The sequence below is a fragment of the Lemur catta genome, chromosome X (assembly GCF_020740605.2).
Source record: "Lemur catta isolate mLemCat1 chromosome X, mLemCat1.pri, whole genome shotgun sequence".
Classification (NCBI taxonomy): Eukaryota; Metazoa; Chordata; class Mammalia; order Primates; family Lemuridae; genus Lemur; species Lemur catta.
Genome location: NC_059155.1, coordinates 5,587,170 through 5,604,540, shown reverse-complemented (window position 1 = coordinate 5,604,540; position 17,371 = coordinate 5,587,170). Strand labels below are relative to the sequence as shown.

General features: G+C 44.4%; 1 protein-coding gene across 1 annotated transcript; it reads left to right on the top strand.

The window, feature by feature from the left end:
- The first annotated feature begins 30 nt into the window (after positions 1 to 30).
- CETN2 (centrin 2) lies at positions 31 to 4,814 on the top strand. The gene is made up of 5 exons (XM_045538586.1): positions 31 to 115; positions 1,096 to 1,254; positions 1,580 to 1,708; positions 3,590 to 3,727; positions 4,540 to 4,814. Exons 1-5 carry the CDS (start codon positions 113 to 115, stop codon positions 4,627 to 4,629), a joined length of 519 nt encoding a protein of 172 aa, XP_045394542.1. The 5' UTR covers positions 31 to 112; the 3' UTR covers positions 4,630 to 4,814.
- The last annotated feature ends 12,557 nt before the right edge of the window (positions 4,815 to 17,371 follow it).

Here is a 17,371-nt window from a genome sequence, read left to right as displayed (position 1 = left end):
AGCGAGCAGACGGCCAATGGGGAGCGGGGCCGCGCGCGCGGGGCGGTGGGAACGGAGCCGAGTTCGTGTGTATGTCGGTTGCCGTAACAACAGCCAGCGGAGTCGGTCGGTTATGGTGAGTGCTGGCCGCCCCATCGCGCCCTGCACCTAGAAGCTGAGCCCTTCCCAGGCCCCTGCCCGGCCACGCCGCCTCTCCTGAACCTTTCTCAGCTTTGGCGCACCCGTCCTTCCTTTGAGCTCTTTCCTGAAAGGGTAGGGTAGAGACGCCAGCCGCCCCGCTGGGCCTGCGCTTGCCTGATGTCTCCCTTTCACCCACAGCAGGCCCCCACCCGCCCCTCGGGCTCCCCTGGCCTTCCCTGGTCCCCTCGGTGACCCTTTCTTGGTAAAAAAGACTCGAGTTCCCCACAGGCCCGGACCCCTCTCAGACCGTGGCCTCCTGGCCTCCCGGCCGCCTAGCTCTGCCAAAGTTTCCGCGAAGAGCTAGGAGGAGGTTTGTTGTATTCTGATTGTTAATATGTATTTCACAATTTAAATACAGAAGTCTTCAGGAAATGCTTTGGACTTCTTGGAGAAGACTCAAAGGTGCTGAATGCATTGAGTTTTATTACTCGATAGGGATAGTATACATGTTAACAACTTAACTAATACTTGGCCAAATCTAGAAGTAATTGGAAAGTCGTAGTACTTACTGGGAAGGAGAGTACTGCGAGTGGACGTTGCAAGGTCGTTTCCAGAACCAGGATCCCCGCATATAGGGAGAGCTTATTATCTCTAGTCATCCACAGTCAGTTCCTTGATTAGCTCTCTTTTGAGATGAGCTCTCATTCAGGACGGTTTTCAATAAGAGGTATCCAAAAAACCCCAAGTGATCTCCTTGCTTCTAGAAACAATAGTAAAGAAGAAGGAGGGATAGAGGTTCATGGAAAGATTCACTGTTATTTCCAGTAAACCCTGTTATCTCTCTTCTTAAGCTTTAGAATTGGTTGGTATAAACTATTTTAAAGATAGAAATGGATGACTGTAGCTATCTTACTTTAAAAATGGACTACATTACATAATATAATATGTGCTTATATGTTTGTATAATGTGTAAAGGCCTCCAACTTTAAGAAAGGTAACATGGCATCAAGTGCCCAGCGCAAAAGGATGAGTCCTAAGCCTGAGCTTACTGAAGAGCAGAAACAGGAAATCCGGGAGGCTTTCGATCTCTTCGATGCTGACGGAACTGGGTCTATAGATGTCAAGGAACTTAAGGCAAGCTCTACACATTCCTGCTGTACTGCCTTGCCTTGCCTCTGCATTTTCCTTGTTTTATCCCTGTCACTGCTCTACTCCTTTTGTCCTCTTCTTCCTGCAAAAAGTAACAAGGGAGGTTGTACTGTGCTGTTTTCTTGTGTTTACTTACCTCAAGAGTTATTAAATAAAATTGATTGCAAATGTCTATTAGATCAATGTTACAGTGTTCCCCAATCATTTTAACATTCTTGTGTCAGATGCTAGCTTAATGCTCTCAACACTGTCATTTTTGCTCCTGCTATGTTTAGATGTGCATATTGAGACAATCCTGTTTTCATTATAGGTGGCAATGAGGGCCCTGGGCTTTGAACCCAAGAAAGAAGAAATCAAGAAAATGATAAGTGAAATTGATAAGGAAGGGACAGGGAAAATGAATTTTGGTGAATTTTTGACTGTGATGACTCAGAAAATGGTAAGTTAGCTAAGACAACCAGCATATTTTCCATCCCTAGTGGTAGATAAATTTGAATCTACATATGGAAATGACTTCACTGAAGAAGAGTCAATAAAAACTGGAGAGTTTACCTGAGAAAGGATAGTATTTATGACTAAGAATTAAGATGCCTAAGTTCTGTTTGGGTTTCTGCAAGGTCACAAATTTACAAAAGACACTTTACCCTCTGTCATTTTTTGGTTATTGTCTTTCTCTAACTGATACATCAATATGATAACCATAAGTGGTGAAACCTATAAATATGAATAATTTTTAAATGTCTCTCATTTTGACAATACGGAATCCATATACTTTAAATTTCAAACTTCCTCTCTCTCCAATTTCTTGTTCAGAGCAGCCTCAGCCTGAGGGTTGTTTATTTCAGCAGTCGTGCTTTGCTTTTTCCTGCAACAGGGATGTGATTTTTTAGTGCTACTAAGGTTGATTTCATCCATCCCTAATCTCTCAGGTATCACTCTTTTAAAGGGTTCAAAGGGCCAAGAGAACATAAGCTATTACCCCACCAGGAGGTCTGTTCCCAGTGGGCCAGCAGCTAAGTAAGGTCTTGCTCTTTCATGGGCCTCATGGCTCCTCCTTAGCGTGGCTCATCTTCCCTCTACTTGCTTGTTTCCCGTGGCACAGGCTATCCCTCTGTCCCTACTCTAATAATTCTCTTGCTTTGAAATCATCTAATCATACCTTCAGTTTTCTTTGTGGCCCCATGTAAGAGATCAAGAAGCTCAACATCCTGTAACCACCTAGTAAAACTATCCCACGTTTGAGGGTGATTCCCAAATTGCTCTTCTTAGGCACTCTCTCTATCTTTAGCTACTGGCAGGTGCCTTTCAGTAATATCTGGGGTTTGAGCTCCTGGAGATTTTACTCTCTTCCTCTGTTAGAGTGCTTGGGGCCCCAGTAACACTCTGTGATCTAATAACAAGTAAAATAGCCCTCTTTTTCTGCCCTGCCTCCTCCCTTCACAAGAGGATTCCTCTTCTACTAGCATAAGCAGTATATTTTCTCCAATTTTAACTCTACCCACTGCTTCTATATTTTAAAAACGAATCCACTTTCTTCTTGCTTTGTACAGACAGAATGTTTTAGGTACAACCTTTTATATTTAGTTTTAAATATCTGGGTTTGTAATAATTTTATTGAATTTATTGTCTTTTTCTACCCTGGATGATATTTGATCTTTTGTGACCTAGGACCCATTATATCATGAAGGCCATCACCAAGATCATGTGGTGATGTGGGGGCAGGGTGGAGGGGTTAGGGAATGAATCGAAGAAGTTAGTTCCCCCACAAATCCCTCCTTGGCTTTGGAACACTGGATAAAGTTCTTAACAAGAGAAAGAAAATCACAATTAGGAGCAACTGGTATAGATGCCTAGTGATACCTGACGCTGCACATTGAAAAGCCAAGCCCAAGTCCTCTGCAGAGGCAGAGGCCCACAGCCTCTCCCAGTTAAAACAATCGTGTGACCAGACAGCAGTTAAGGCAGCAGCTGCACCAGAAGGCCTGCCCTCCCCTTATGTTACTTTGGGCCCCCAAAACAAGTCCTTGTCCCTATTTCTCAAGATTTATTGGCTTGTGCACTAAGCAGACACCTTACCTCACTGTTTATGAAATAGATATGGGCTAGGGCAATAGTTAGGGAGCAGACATCACCTTGGATTGGAGAGCCTGGTTTGCCTGGCATGGCTCTGAGGCCAAAATGGGCTTCTTAACACTTGCCCCAAATCTAGACTCGAGTTATGTTGTTGAAAAAGAGAGGGTGACTGGGCAGAGGTGGGGATACAAAACATGAGTAACTGTAGTATCACCCTACTCACACATTTTATGTTCTACTTGTTAAGTCTGAGAAAGATACCAAAGAAGAAATCCTGAAAGCTTTCAAGCTCTTTGATGATGATGAAACTGGGAAGATATCATTCAAAAACCTGAAACGTGTGGCCAAGGAGTTGGGTGAGAACCTGACTGATGAGGAGCTGCAGGTTTGTAATGTGTCAGACTGGGATTCAGAATTTCCACCTTTAAGCTCTCTGTGACTTTTCTTTCTTTCTTTCTTTTTTTTTGAGACAGAGTCTTACTCTGTTGCCCAGGCTAGAGTGCCATGGTGTCAGCCCCTAGCTCACAGCAACCTCAAACTCCTGGGCTCAAGCGATCCTCCTGCCTCAGCCTCCCCAGTAGCTGGGACTACAGGCATGCACCACCATGTCTGGCTAATTTTTTTAATATATATTTTTAGTTGTCCATATAATTTCTTTCTATTTTTAGTAGAGATGGGGTCTCGCTCTTGCTCAGGCTGGTCTCGAACTCCTGAGCTCAAACGATCCACTCACTTCGGCCTCCCAGAGTGCTAGCTAGGATTATAGGCGTGAGCTACCCCACCCGGCCTCTGTGACTTTTCTGAGTCACATTTTCTCTGGTGTGAGCACCTCTTTGAAGGAAAGCTAGTATACCCTTGTCCCTCTGCTGACAACTTAATTCTCCTTTGATAGTCTGACAAACCAATGAACCTTGCTTCCAGAAAAATGTACATATATACAATTTTACTTGCTATTTTAGGTTTCAGGAATCCCTCTAGTCAAGATGATCTTCAAGCTGTTGTCCAGATGCTATGTATGCCAAAGTATGACTTGGTTTTCAAGTAGTTTTTCAGGAACAGAGCTATTATAAAAAGTGGCACATTGATGTTGAGCGGACTACAATTATCTATTCACGTAGCATTATTAAAAGTCTGTTGCTTAATTGCCTTTCAGTTTAGCTTATGAATTAACCCAGCCTGAATCGTACTGTCATGCAGGAAATGATTGACGAAGCTGATCGAGACGGAGATGGAGAGGTCAATGAGCAAGAGTTCCTGCGCATCATGAAGAAGACCAGCCTGTATTGAGATCGGCGTCTTTTCGACCGCAAGCACATGTGATGAGACGTAGTGCCTGCAATTGTGTGAAATCTGGCTTTTGAGAACACAGACTTTTCCCTTTACTGACCTCCCTGTATAACTTTAGTAGTGACCTTGAATCTGTTTTAGACTTTTGGAAGTGTTCTTTGATATTAAAGTTCCTTGTAAAGTGACTTGCTGATTACTTTAATTCTCAAAAACAAAACAAAAGCACATTAGAGTGGAGAAAAAGGTCTTAAAGCTTTGATCACCTGCCATTTTGCCTTGCATTGCTTCATTCTTGTCGCATATTCCCACATGTATGCAAACATAGAATGACTTTTTAGACAAGCACATGTTGTACCCATGTCACCACAAGCAGTTGGTCATTCTTCAGTAGTTCCAGTTTTTAGTTGATGTCTGAGTGTAATTTTCTCTCTTATAAAATTCAGTGAACTCTTGCACTGGCATTTGGGTGTGTGTTAATGCTATTTGTTTTGTCTTAAAAATAAAACCTTTCTTAGTATGAGCCTTTGTTCTCTAAGTGTGAGTTCTGTAGGCCTGATTATGAGTTCGTCTTCTCAACCATGGTATTGAAGGCAGCCTATTAGATACACAACTCCTTACCAGCCTAGGGACAGAAAATGAAATATTCCTTTGCTATTTTCCTGGCATGAATTTCTAGCCTTGGGAACCCATGGGTTTGTAAAACTAGTACAATTTCCGTTTCACCTAAGCCTAAATGATGCTCTTCTTTTTTTTTTTTTTTTTTTTGAGAAAGAGTCTAAGTGTAAGGCCAAAAAAGAGTCTTTTTGGTAATTTGTGTTTGAATAAAACGGGAAAAGCCAGGCTATTCTGACGCTATTCTGACAGATTCAGCCAACTTCTGGTGAGTTTATGTGCTTACGGTGTCTCATAGACTCTTGGGGTCAGGTTGCACTGAGTGACCCTGCCCAGCTGCCTTCCTGGCCCTGCACAGGATTACCTGCAAGAGAAGCCCTGGTAGATGGCGTTAAAATCTCTACTCTGGGGTGAGGGTGGGGAGCTAGAAGGGATGAGGGAAATGGAAGATGAACAACAATGATGGAATGTTCATTTGTCCACATATGACTTCTGGGGGCATCCTAGTCCCCTGGGGATAAGGTTGCCTGATTTAGCTAATAAAAGAAGAACATCTAGATAAATTTGAATTTCTGATCAACAATGATTTTTTTTTTTTTAGTTTAAGTGTGGCCTATTTGGGCTTTTGTTATTTGTTTATTCGTTGTTAATCTGAAATTCAAATTTACCTGGGTGTCCTTTATAGCAACTGGCAACCCTACTTGGGGAGCATGATAAAGAGTCCTGGCCCTGGTATCCTGGAGGACTTGGGGGCCCAAGAATATGAACTTGACTGTGCCCCCCAGATGAGTCTCATGCAGAGGGACCACTCCTTGAGAAACACTGGGGGAAAGAGCCCAGACTAGCCTCAATCTGGGTCCTCACAGTGCTCCCCTATTTCCTGGCCGGGCCTAGAGTTTCTTCTCTGTGTGATGAAGAGTCGTGCTTAACTCAGAATCACTGAGGGTCAAATGAAAACTTACACAAAGGACCTGGTTTTAATGTGTTCAGGAAGAAGGGGTTCAGAAATGTTCAGTCTTACTCTCATTCCTCATTATGGTTATCACATAAGCTTTGTTGCTAAATGTGGGTTCATGACGCTTTTATAATTACTGTCCCCAGAGTCAGTTGACAGCATTTCCTGGGAGGATTTGTCCTTTGTCATCTTGCTATTTTCTAATAAGAGGCTAAAAGACATGCAGCATTGGAAAGGAGTGGAAAGACTTGGCCCTGCCTCCCGTTTGCTCACTGTAACCCTGGAAACATTCTTTTTAGTAAAAAAAAATATTTTTTAAAATTGACAAAATTGTATATATGGTATGATGCTTTGCAATACGCATACATTGTGGAATGGCTAAATTGAGCTAATTAACTACCCTGGAAACATTCTTGTCTCCTCCTGCTTAATGTTCCCATAAATGAGACAAAGTCCCTTAGGAATCTCTTGACAGAGGACAGAGAGTGGCCAGTAACATGCTATCCCTAAGGCCAGAAACAAGCATTAGGTGCTCGCAGCCATCCTAAGATAGATCTGCAGTGGCTCAGTAGGGCACAGGGATGGAGAGGGAGCGCGAGTCAGTGAGTCAGTGTGAGTTAGTGAGGTGGGGCTGGACCAGGGAGTTGAAGGGAGTGAGGGAGATGGAGCAGAGGGAGCTGGGGAGTTCGTGTGGAGGCAGAAGAGAGTGCCGGAGGCGGGTGGGCAGAGGTGGATGGTGAAGGAATTGAGGTCAGTTCATGCAGGACAGGACTAGGAGACCTAGGGGAATGGTGGGGCATGGGGACAGAGAAGTAGAGGCTGGTGCATGTGGGGTGTCCCAGAGGGGTGTAGGGGAGTGTGGGAGGGAGACAGTGAGAGGGAGCAGGGGTGAGTTCATGTGAGGGGCAGTGGAAGGGATGGCGAGGGAGCAGAGGTCAGTTTGTGTTTCTTTGAAAGGACCATCCAGTGCATTAGTCTTTTCTTTGCTGCAAAGTGTTAGAACCGCTGTGAACAGCTGCATGCATTGGTGGACACACTCAGGCTTGGTATGAGTAGACTGCAAGGAAGTTGCTTAAAGAGAGAAGGCAGTTCGGTTGCTCTCACTGTAAGACGCGGAAGAGCTGCCAGACACAGCACGTCGGCAAGTACTGAAGGGCTGAAATGCACACTGGCTTCCCTAGGGCCCGCTGGAGGGCCTTTCACCCTCTACCAGATTTTACATTCTTTGTTTTGAGCTGTTTTGATATTTTAAGTTCTAGGATGACCAGGAAGACAAAAAAGAACACGTGTGTTACCGTTTTCTTGGCTAACGACCTCTAGTGTTAAATAGACTGTGAGGTTGGACCCAGGTCTGTCAGGGACCACGTGGCCACGTGAAAGGGCTAAGGGAATCTCCATTATTAAATGGGAGAAATTTCCCTCAAGTTAAATCTGGCTTCTAAGAGTGTGACCTTCCAAACACAACCTTAAGTGCCAGGATCCCTGACTCTCCTTTGGCTAATCTCAAAACTCAGTCTCAGACAAACTCTCCTCTTGAGGGAGCTCCTGCTCTCGACTACAACTGTGTGCCAGGGCTGCTCAACTTTATTTGATGTTTTTGGCACACTTTCAAATACTAGAATTTTGTCAGTACGCTCAAAGGAAGCAAAACACTCAAAACAACAGTTTAGCAACAATTGCAACTTAGTCATTGCTCTATAGGAAATGGCCAGCAGCCAGCCCACTATGTACTTAGTCACCCTTCAGTTTGACTGGAACTGCTTGCTGCAGGATGGTGCTCACTCACAGTGCAGGAAAAGCCCCTTTTTGAGCCCCTCCATCACCACCGTGCTGTGTCCTCCACTCCACCTCTCAGTTCACCATCCTACGTGCTGGGAGTCGCTGGAATAGCCTGCATTTTCTACTGTAGCAAAAGTAGTCCGTCTGCATTGACAGCAATTCTGAAGCAGTGTTGCCATCCTAGCGTGCTGTGCTGGAACATATCAGACACAATTGATGACCCACGTCTCTGTCAGCAGCCCCCCAAACTCTTACAGGAGCTCTAGGCCCATTTCCAAGGACATCAACTTCAGCACTTGATGTATCTGGAGCTAAAGTCGCCTTCATCTCTAGCTTTCCCCCTTTGACTCCCAGTCTCTTGCCTTCCAAGCCTCCCCTTTTAAACAATTTATTTATTTATATTTATTTTTTATTTTTTAAATTTCAGAATATTACAGTGGTACAAATGTTTTGATTACATATATTGCCTTGCACCACCCAAGTCAGAGCTACAAGTGTGCCCAACCACAGACATCGCTCACTGCACCCATTAGGTGTGAATATACCCATCCCCTCCTCTCCCCAACCTGCCCGACACCTGATGAATGTTACTACCACATGTTTGCTTTTAGCTTTCTGATGTCAGTTTCATTTCATTTCTCCTCTTTGTTCTGGATACCTACTACGTCACCAAGACTTTCCCTACAATATTCACTCTGACCCACCCCTTCCTTTTTCATTTCCAAATCCACCACCTCAATCCAAATTTGGATTTCTCCAATGTCCTCTTAGCTGAGGTCTCTGTCTTGTCTTTTCCCAGGACAATCTGCAGTACCATCTTTCCCACGCCATTATCTTGCGCAGGAAGTGGCTTGGCCTTTAGACTCAGTCACACCTGGTTCAAATCCTAACTCTTCTGCTCAGCAGCTTTGGCCTTGGGGAGAGAGAACTTAACCCTCTTGAGTCTCAGTTTGCTCATCTAGAAAACGGGGGTGCTGTGAGTTCAAAGGGAGCTAACAGATGTTGGGTGCCTAGTGTGGAGCCTGATGCCTGGTGGGCACGCAGCAGATGTGCCAGTGCACTCCTCTTGGCCACCAATAATCACTGCCCATTAATTAGCCTGTTTTTCTTTTTTCCATAACTTGAATGCTCTGTCCTTAATAAGTGCCTATGTGTGTTACCCTTGAAATAGAGTTAATTTCTGTATATACACTCGTGCCTCTGCCATTGTCCCCCCATCTTTCAGTAAATATCGTCCTCCTGATCTTATCCCCAAATCTGTGGTTTTCTTCTTATGAAACTCCTCTTTAGAGCTCCCTCCTTCCAGAAAATTGTTGTTTGGGAGTAGAGGACTAGTACCCAGCTGGAATTCTAGGAGACAGCAGTCTTGCGGATATGTCCCTTGCCACTAGGTGGGGTGCCAGGACAGAGGCCCCAAGGCAGAGCCCAGAATCTCTTGAGCTCAGCAGTGATTTAAGCTGGATCTCCCTGGCGTCCCTAGAGGGCTGTGGTCCTGAATAGCCTTGGAGCATGATGGAGAGGATGCCACAGTGGGAAGAATCTTGGCAAGGCTATGGGCCCCTTGGAAAAAGCTACCAGCTGTGGGCACTGATGGAATGACAGCTCATTTGGATGGATGCCCTATTAAGTCTAATTAAAAGAGAGAAAAATGACATGTTTGCATTTCTGAGTATGTGTGATCAAAATTGTTTACCTGCTGCATGGACTTATCGAGACTCCCCAGCTACACCAAGCACTTCTCAAGGCAGAGCAGGGGTGCCTTTGATTTCTTCAGAGCTGGGCTTTGTGCCTGCTGCCAAACTCCGTCCATCATAAGCCTCACTCCTTCACTAAGTTTGTCGATCCTATAGCAAGGATTTATTAACTCATTAAAATTTTCTAGCTTTTTGTGGCTCTTTTTCTTCCTGACCATTATCCTTTATTATGGGTTGAATTGTGACCTCTCAATACCTATGTTGGAGTCCTAACCCCAGGACCTCAGAATGGGACTGTTAGGTTTAAAGAATTCACCCTCCCCAAACTTCCATCCGAACCTCCTGTAAAACCCACCGCTCTCCCCTTCCTAGGGATGTATTAGGCAGGAGCCTTTGCCAGACCCCTGGGAGATAAAGGAATGGAATGCGAGAGGGGAACTTACTTTCCTTAACCCTCCTGATAAGGGCGATGCTTATCCCTCTCTGTTGTTTGAAAAGAATTCATTACAGTGGCTGTTCTGTCCCAGTTGCTCACTCCTCCCGGGAAAACCCTCTATAAAACCCAAGGCTCTCCCCTCCCTCAGCGTGGATGCTCTTTAGGCCTCCACCCGTCTGCGCCCAGATGCTCAAATAAACAGCATTTTGCTACACATGAGGCTTTCCGTGTCTCCCTCTCAGCTTCAGACCTAACAGGGACCTTATTTGGATATAGGGTCTTTATAGAGGTAATCAAGTTAAAGTGAGTTTATTACAGTGGGCACCAATCTCATATGACTGGTGTCCCTATAAAAAGGTACACAGACACACACAGAGGCAGATGATATGAAGAGACACTGGGAGAAGATGGCCATCTACAAGTCAAGGAGAGAGGCCTGAATAGATCCTTCCCTCACAGGCCTTAGAACCAAACCTGCCAACACCTTGATCTTTGACTTCCAGCCTCCAGAACTGAAAGATGATCCATTTTTGTTATTTCAGCCCCTCAGTCTGTGGGACTTTGTTATGGCAGCCACAGAAGAGGCATACATCCTTCTCTCTTACTGAAGAACTTCCCCTGTTAGCTCCAAACTGTCCTGACCAGAACGGTACACAATGATGTTGCGGAAACAAAACCTGAACTTGGAATCTGTGCTGCAGAACACACTGCTCTGTGGACACTGAATGTGGCCGCTCCTTCGAGATCAGTGAGCACCTGGTGGTGTGCAGCATCGCCACCTGAAAGCTTTTTTTTCTCACCTTGGAGTCTGAGCTTGAACATATATGTGAGGCCATGTCTTGTGAGATGCTGGATGTGGGAAAATATTTGCTCAGCCCCTCATGCAAATAGATCCAAAATGTACGCTGATGATTAAAAACTGAGTCAGCAAAGCATGGGAAAGATGAATGAGTGGAGGCAGGGTGACAGAGCCTCTGGATGTCATTGTGGCAGGTTTGTTTTTTCTAATCTGCTAGATATAGTTTAAGAGATATGCTTTCAGGATGAACCAGGCTATCTGAAAGAACAGACACCAATCTTGTAAGAGGCATTGTGGGGTAGTGGTAAAATATCTCTGGAGCTGGACTTCTGGGTTCCATTGCTAGCTCTACTCTGACTACTGAATGACCTCCAGTAGCTTACCTAAAGCCTCAGTACCTCGTTTGTTTTATCTGTCAAGGTGGCGGGAGGGCATTAATATAACCCACCTCAAGGGCAGTTGTGGGGATTAAATAAGCTAATATGTCTAAAAAGCTTAAAAGAGAGCCTGGCACAATAAATATTTATTGAATGAATAAATTTAGAATTTGGCTGTAATCTTCAACTCTAGGGTTCAGGAGTTATGTCATTAACCCCAGCGTTGCAATTTAGGGGTATGTCTTTAGAACAAGGCTTCTTAACCTGGGGTACCCAGACTTCAAGTGTCCATGGATCACCCTGAGAAGGTTCTTAAATCTTCTGAAATGACGTGCATGATTTGTGAGCAATTTTTATCAGATTTATTCAAAGAGTCCATGAGCCAAAAAAGATTAAGACCCACTGCCCTGGAATTAGACATGGCCATTTGGGGCATGAAGAAAAATATGCAAACCCATAGCATTGTGCCATAGTAGCGTGTGTGTGTTTGGAGGGAGCACCTGGTTTTGAGATCCTTTGTCCACACCAGCATTCCCTGAGATCTGCCTGTTTCCTGGTCCTGCCTGGATTTTTCCAGTAAGGCAGCTAGAGCATCATTTCTATGCTATGCCTGAGGGTATGAGACTGCCACTTCCTTGCTGCTCTGGGGCCTGGGGATCTCTATGATGCTGTCTCTGTCCCTATCTAGATGCTCCCTGCAATCCTTCGCCCCTTGGAGCCTCTGGGATCCAGCAACCTCACCAGTCACCTGGATTTCCCCCTCTTTCTCCTCCCTCCCCTCCAAGTTTTTTAGCTTGAAGATCAATCTTCTTGAAGGAAAAATGCCAACAAAAGAGGATTTATTTTCTTCCAAGAAATTGCTCTCTCACTTCCTTACACTGACTAAAAGCCATTTTACTTATCTGTCTTCAGCATTTTTTGAAAGCCTCAATTTATTTTTGGCTTCAGCCTTCCCCAAATTAATTATCCTTTAGGATCCACATCACTGTGTGTGTGCTTTTTAACCATCATTAGATCTGTTCTCTCCTTCTAGCTTTTGCATTCATTCATTTATTCACTCACTTAGCATTTATTCTGACCAGGCTCCGTGGTGAAAAAAATAAAGTCTCTGGTCTCATGAGATTTACATTGTAGTGAAGGGGACAGACAGAAAACAAGCTCAAGAAAACAGAGAAAGGTAAGGAGGTAGAAAAGGGTGGAGGGGTGCTATCTTGGTCGGGGTGGTCAGAGAAGGCCGTGCCGTGGAGATGGTATCTGAGCAAAGACCTGAAGCCCTGTGGAGAACTGGGGAAAGGCTGCCGAGGCAGAGAGAGCAGCAAGTGCAAAGGCCCTGAGGCAGCAACAGGCTTGGCATAGGTGAGGAACAATGAAGGAGCTTGTGTGGTTGGCAGAAGGAGGCAGGGGGTGGGTGGGCCTCATAAAGCTCTTAAGTTCCATGGGGGATGGGGAAGCATCACGGGGTTCTGAGCAGGAAGGTGACATGACTTGCATTGGCACTGCATTTTCTTTCTCTCCCGTTTGATTTACATGCTTTCTTTTCTTAATTTATCTTACTTAGAATTTTTATTGACTACATTGCCCATTAGGGCAATTGCTTAAGTGCACCACAGTCTCCTGCTATGGATTTAGGCCCCCCAAATGGCCCATATGTCCAGTGTGATGATTGATTTTATGTGTCAACTTGGCTGAGTCACAGGGTGCCCAGATATTTGGTCAAACACCATTCCAGGTGTATCTGTGGGGGTGTTTTTGGATGAGATTAGCATTTGAATTGGTAGACTGAGGAAAGAAGATGCCCTCCCCAACATGGGTGGGCCTTATCCAATCAGTTGAAGGCCCAAATAGGCCGAAGAGGCTGACCCCCTACCCAGTGAGAGAGAATTTTTCCTGCCTGAAGGCCTTCAAACTGGGACATCAGCTTTTTCCTGCCTTTGGACTGGAACTACAGCATTGGCTTTTTCTGAGTCTTTTTCTTTTTCTTTTTGGAGACAGAGTCTTGCTGTGTCACCCTGGATAGAGTGCAGTAGCATCATCACAGCTCACTGCAACCTCAAACTCCCGGGCTCAAGCGATCCTCCTGCCTCAGCCTCCCGAGTAGCTGGGACTACAGGTGTGTGACACCATGCCCAGCTAATTTTTCTGTTTATAGTAGATATGGGGTCTGGCTCTGCTCAGGCTGGTCTCAAACTCCTGAGCTCAAGTGATTCTCCTGCCTTGGCCTCCCAGAGTGCTGGGATTACAGGCGTGAGCCACTGTGTGCAGCTCTCTTCCTGAGTCTTGAGCCTGCTGGGTTTCAGACTGCAGCTAGACCACCAGAAATCCTAGTTCTTAGGTCTTCGAACCAGGACTGGAACTACATTATTGGCTCTCCTGGGACTCCAGCTTGCCAACTCACCCTGCAGATCTTGGGACTTGCCAGCCTCTATAGTAGTGTTAGTAAATTTCTTGTGATAAATATACCTATCTATACGTCTCTCTCTCTCAAATATATATTCTGTAAATATATGTTTGTATTTATAATGTCTTTATATAGTTAAATATATATTATTCTTTACAATATCTCTATGTGTCTGTCTATTGGTTGCTGCTCCGGAGAGCCCTGCTTAACACAGCCGGCAGAGGGCGGCCTCTCACGAACACTGCCTGTTTCCCATGTCAGTCCTGTTGGACAGTTGTTTTATTCAAAGAGGAGAAATTCTTCCTAATTCTTTTTTTTTTCCAGACAAAAGAGGGCAATTTCAGAGAAAGAGAGGAGTTGTTGGTATATGCGAGAAGAGAAAGTCAGTCCATAACAGGCCTGAGATGACCTAGGCAATGCATGTGGCATGAGGGAGACACCAAAGCTCTGCTGCTAGTGATGTTACCCAACACAGCTTACTCTTCCTGGAAATTAAATACAACACTACAGCCAGTGGGATAGCTGTAGGGCACAATGTTAGATGTTGAACTTCTCTAACAGAAAGAACAGTGGAGTGGGTGAAAAGGAGGAGGGACACTGACAGTGCTGACGGAACAGATGTGTATACATTATGCATAATGTCATCTCACACACACATAAGAATAGAACTGCAGAGAACAAAGTCTGGGAGAATCCACACCACATTTTTTTTTATTTTTTATTTTATTTTATTTTATTTTTTTTGAGACAGAGTGTCGCTCTGTTGCCCGGGCTAGAGTGAGTGCCGTGGCATCATCCTAGCTCACAGCAACCTCAAACTCCTGGGCTTAAGCGATCCTACTGTCTCAGCCTCCCGAGTAGCTGGGACTACAGGCATGTGCCACCATGCCTGGCTAATTTTTTCTATATATTTTTAGTTGTCCATATAATGTCTTTCTATTTTTAGTAGAGACAGGGGTCTCGCTCTTGCTCAGGCTGGTCTCGAACTCCTGAGCTCAAACGATCCACCCGCCTCGGCCTCCCAAGTGCTAGGATTACAGGCGTGAGCCACCGCGCCCGGCCAACACACCACATTTTTAACAGTGGTTTTCTCTGGAGAGGGGAAGGAGCTTGGAGGTGACTACAGTGAAATGGATTGTCTCCTTTTATTCTGTTTTGGATTGAATTTCTTAGAACAAAATGTATTCATGTGTGGCTTTTATATTTTTAAAAAATATTCTTAGATGCCACTTCACAAGTGCTAGGATTGCTATAATAAAAAATAAGGAAAACAGCAAGTGTTGGCAAAGATGTGGATAAATTGGAACCCTGATTCATTGCTCCTAGGAAAGTGGAATGTGGCAGCCACTTTGGAAACAGTGTGGTGATTCCTCAGAAGATTACACAGAATTTCCATATGATCCAGCAGTAACACTTCTATGTATATATCCGGAAGGATTGAAAGCAGGGACTTAAAAAAGTTATTTGTACACCAACGTTCATGGCAACATTATTCCTCACTGTCGCCAAAGTGTCCATTAACAGATGAGTGGATTAGCAAGATGTGGCCTAGCCACACAGTGGAACATTATTCAGCCATGAGAAGGGGTGAAATTCTGATACATGCTACAATGTGGGTGGAATATAAAATCATTATGCTTAGCGAAAACAGCCAGACACAGAGGACAAATGTTGAACGATTCCGCTTACATGAGGCACCCAGAATAGGAAATTTACAGAGACAGAAAGTAGAATAGAGGGTACCAGAGGCTGGGGCAAAGGGGAAAGAGGAGTTGCTATTTAATGGTGCAGAGTCTTTGTTGGTAATGGAAAAGTTTGGGATATAGATAGTGGTGATGGCTACACAACGTTGTGAATATGTTTAATGCCACTGAATTATATACCTACAAACGGTTAAATGATAAGGATTATGTTATATTTATTTTATCACAATAAAAAACCTGAAAAAAATTCTTAAGAGAAAGTGATGTTATACTATTACATCAGCTGGACCCTTTCACACAGAGGGAGAGAGTGGATTCCAGGAACTACAGAGGGGCAGCCCCAGTGTTATAGGCGGTGTGCTTGTGTGAAGTTTCTCACAGCTGGAAATATAAGCAGACATGAGGATCTGCTGTCATCCAGTTCACAGTAAACTCCACAAGTGCATTTACTGGTTCTGTCATTGCTTGTCACTGCAATCTTAGTGCCTAGCATGGTGTCTGGTGCACTGCTGGCACTTGATAAACATTTGTTGATGAATGAATGAATGTATGAATCTCTGTGACTTCCTAGTAATCTCTCTCTGTCCTATCATTTTGGCCCTATTGTCAATTATTTGATGTACAATTGGAAGCACAAGCATGGTATTCAAATATTTGGTTGTCATTAGCACAGAGATAGTGTATTAGTTGGGCCAGGCTAATTGCATCAAACAATTTCTGTATCTCAGTGACCTGACTCAATAAAGGATTATTTTTCACTCATGTTATAGTTCAAAACTGGTGGAGGTGGGTTGGGGTAGAGGCTGGGCTCTGCTCTATGCTAGCTATTAGGGGCCCAGCTTCCACTTGTCCAGTAGCTCCAGGGGCCCCAAGGCACTCAGAGATCTCCATTGGCTTTTTTGCACCTGGCCAGCAGATAAGTGAAGAGAGAAAATGTGGGAGATCATGCATGAAGTTTGAGTGGCCAGACCTGCCAGTGTCAAACATCTCTTCTCCCAACATCCCATTGGTCAGAACCAAGTCACATGGCTACACATAATCCAAAGGGATTCTGGGAAATGTGATCCAGCTGCACATAAAGGAGGAAAAAGAAATGGTGTTTGGTGAATATGTAGCATGGCCCATGTCACAGACAATGATGGAAACCATAGATGAGGGGGAGTGCTCCCAGGAAAGCTGTATAGTGATCATGCTAAGAGAAAGTAGCCCTGCACTGAAATCCAACGAGCTTCATTGTTTAAGAAATGGGAAGAGGAGGAGACTCAAAGAAGGGAGATGGAAAATAACGAAAGTGACTGCAGGAAGCCCAAGAGGACAGAAGGGAACAGAAGCAAGGGGCGAGTGTGTCAAAAGAGCAGAAGTGGTCAACTGTATCAAGGTGCTAAAGGCTAGAATTTTCCCTTTGGATTTAGCAACAGAGAGTTAATTGATGACCTTAGCAAGAGCAATTTCCGTGGCATGGCGGGAGCAGAAATAAGATTGCAGTGGCTTGGGGCTGCAAAGTGGGTGAGGAAATAGAGGACCATATGTACAATCTTTTTGAGAAATTTGACTGTAAAAGGATGGCAAGAGATAGGATACTAGCTAGTGGCCATGTGGAGGTGGCATGGGAGGATTGTCCTTTTAATGGGAGACACTTGAGAGTCTTTGAATGTTAAAGGAAAGGAACCACAGTAAATAAAAACGCTGTTATAGGCCCAGGAATGAGCAAACGGACTATTAGAACAGAAAAAACAGTCTTGAAGCAGACTCAAGTGTGTATGGTAATTTGGTTTATGGTATGGGTGGTATGAAACATCGGCGTGAAGTGATAGACTGCTTCTGAGGCAGACAGGGATGCATCTATGTGTGCGGTCTTCTATGTATATGTGTATACTTTTCCTTTTCCAAGAAAGGGTTTAAAACAGCTTAAACAGATACATTATAGACAGCAGGATAAAGCAAATGTTTAAAGAGGGAGAAAATGGCATGTCGGGACAATGAGGGAAA

Excerpts from the sequence above, each read along its gene's own strand:
- CETN2 (XM_045538586.1), top strand. Across the intron at positions 1,709-3,589 it reads CTGTGATGACTCAGAAAATG|TCTGAGAAAGATACCAAAGA; the intron begins GTAAGTTAGCTA and ends CTACTTGTTAAG. Across the intron at positions 3,728-4,539 it reads TGACTGATGAGGAGCTGCAG|GAAATGATTGACGAAGCTGA; the intron begins GTTTGTAATGTG and ends ACTGTCATGCAG.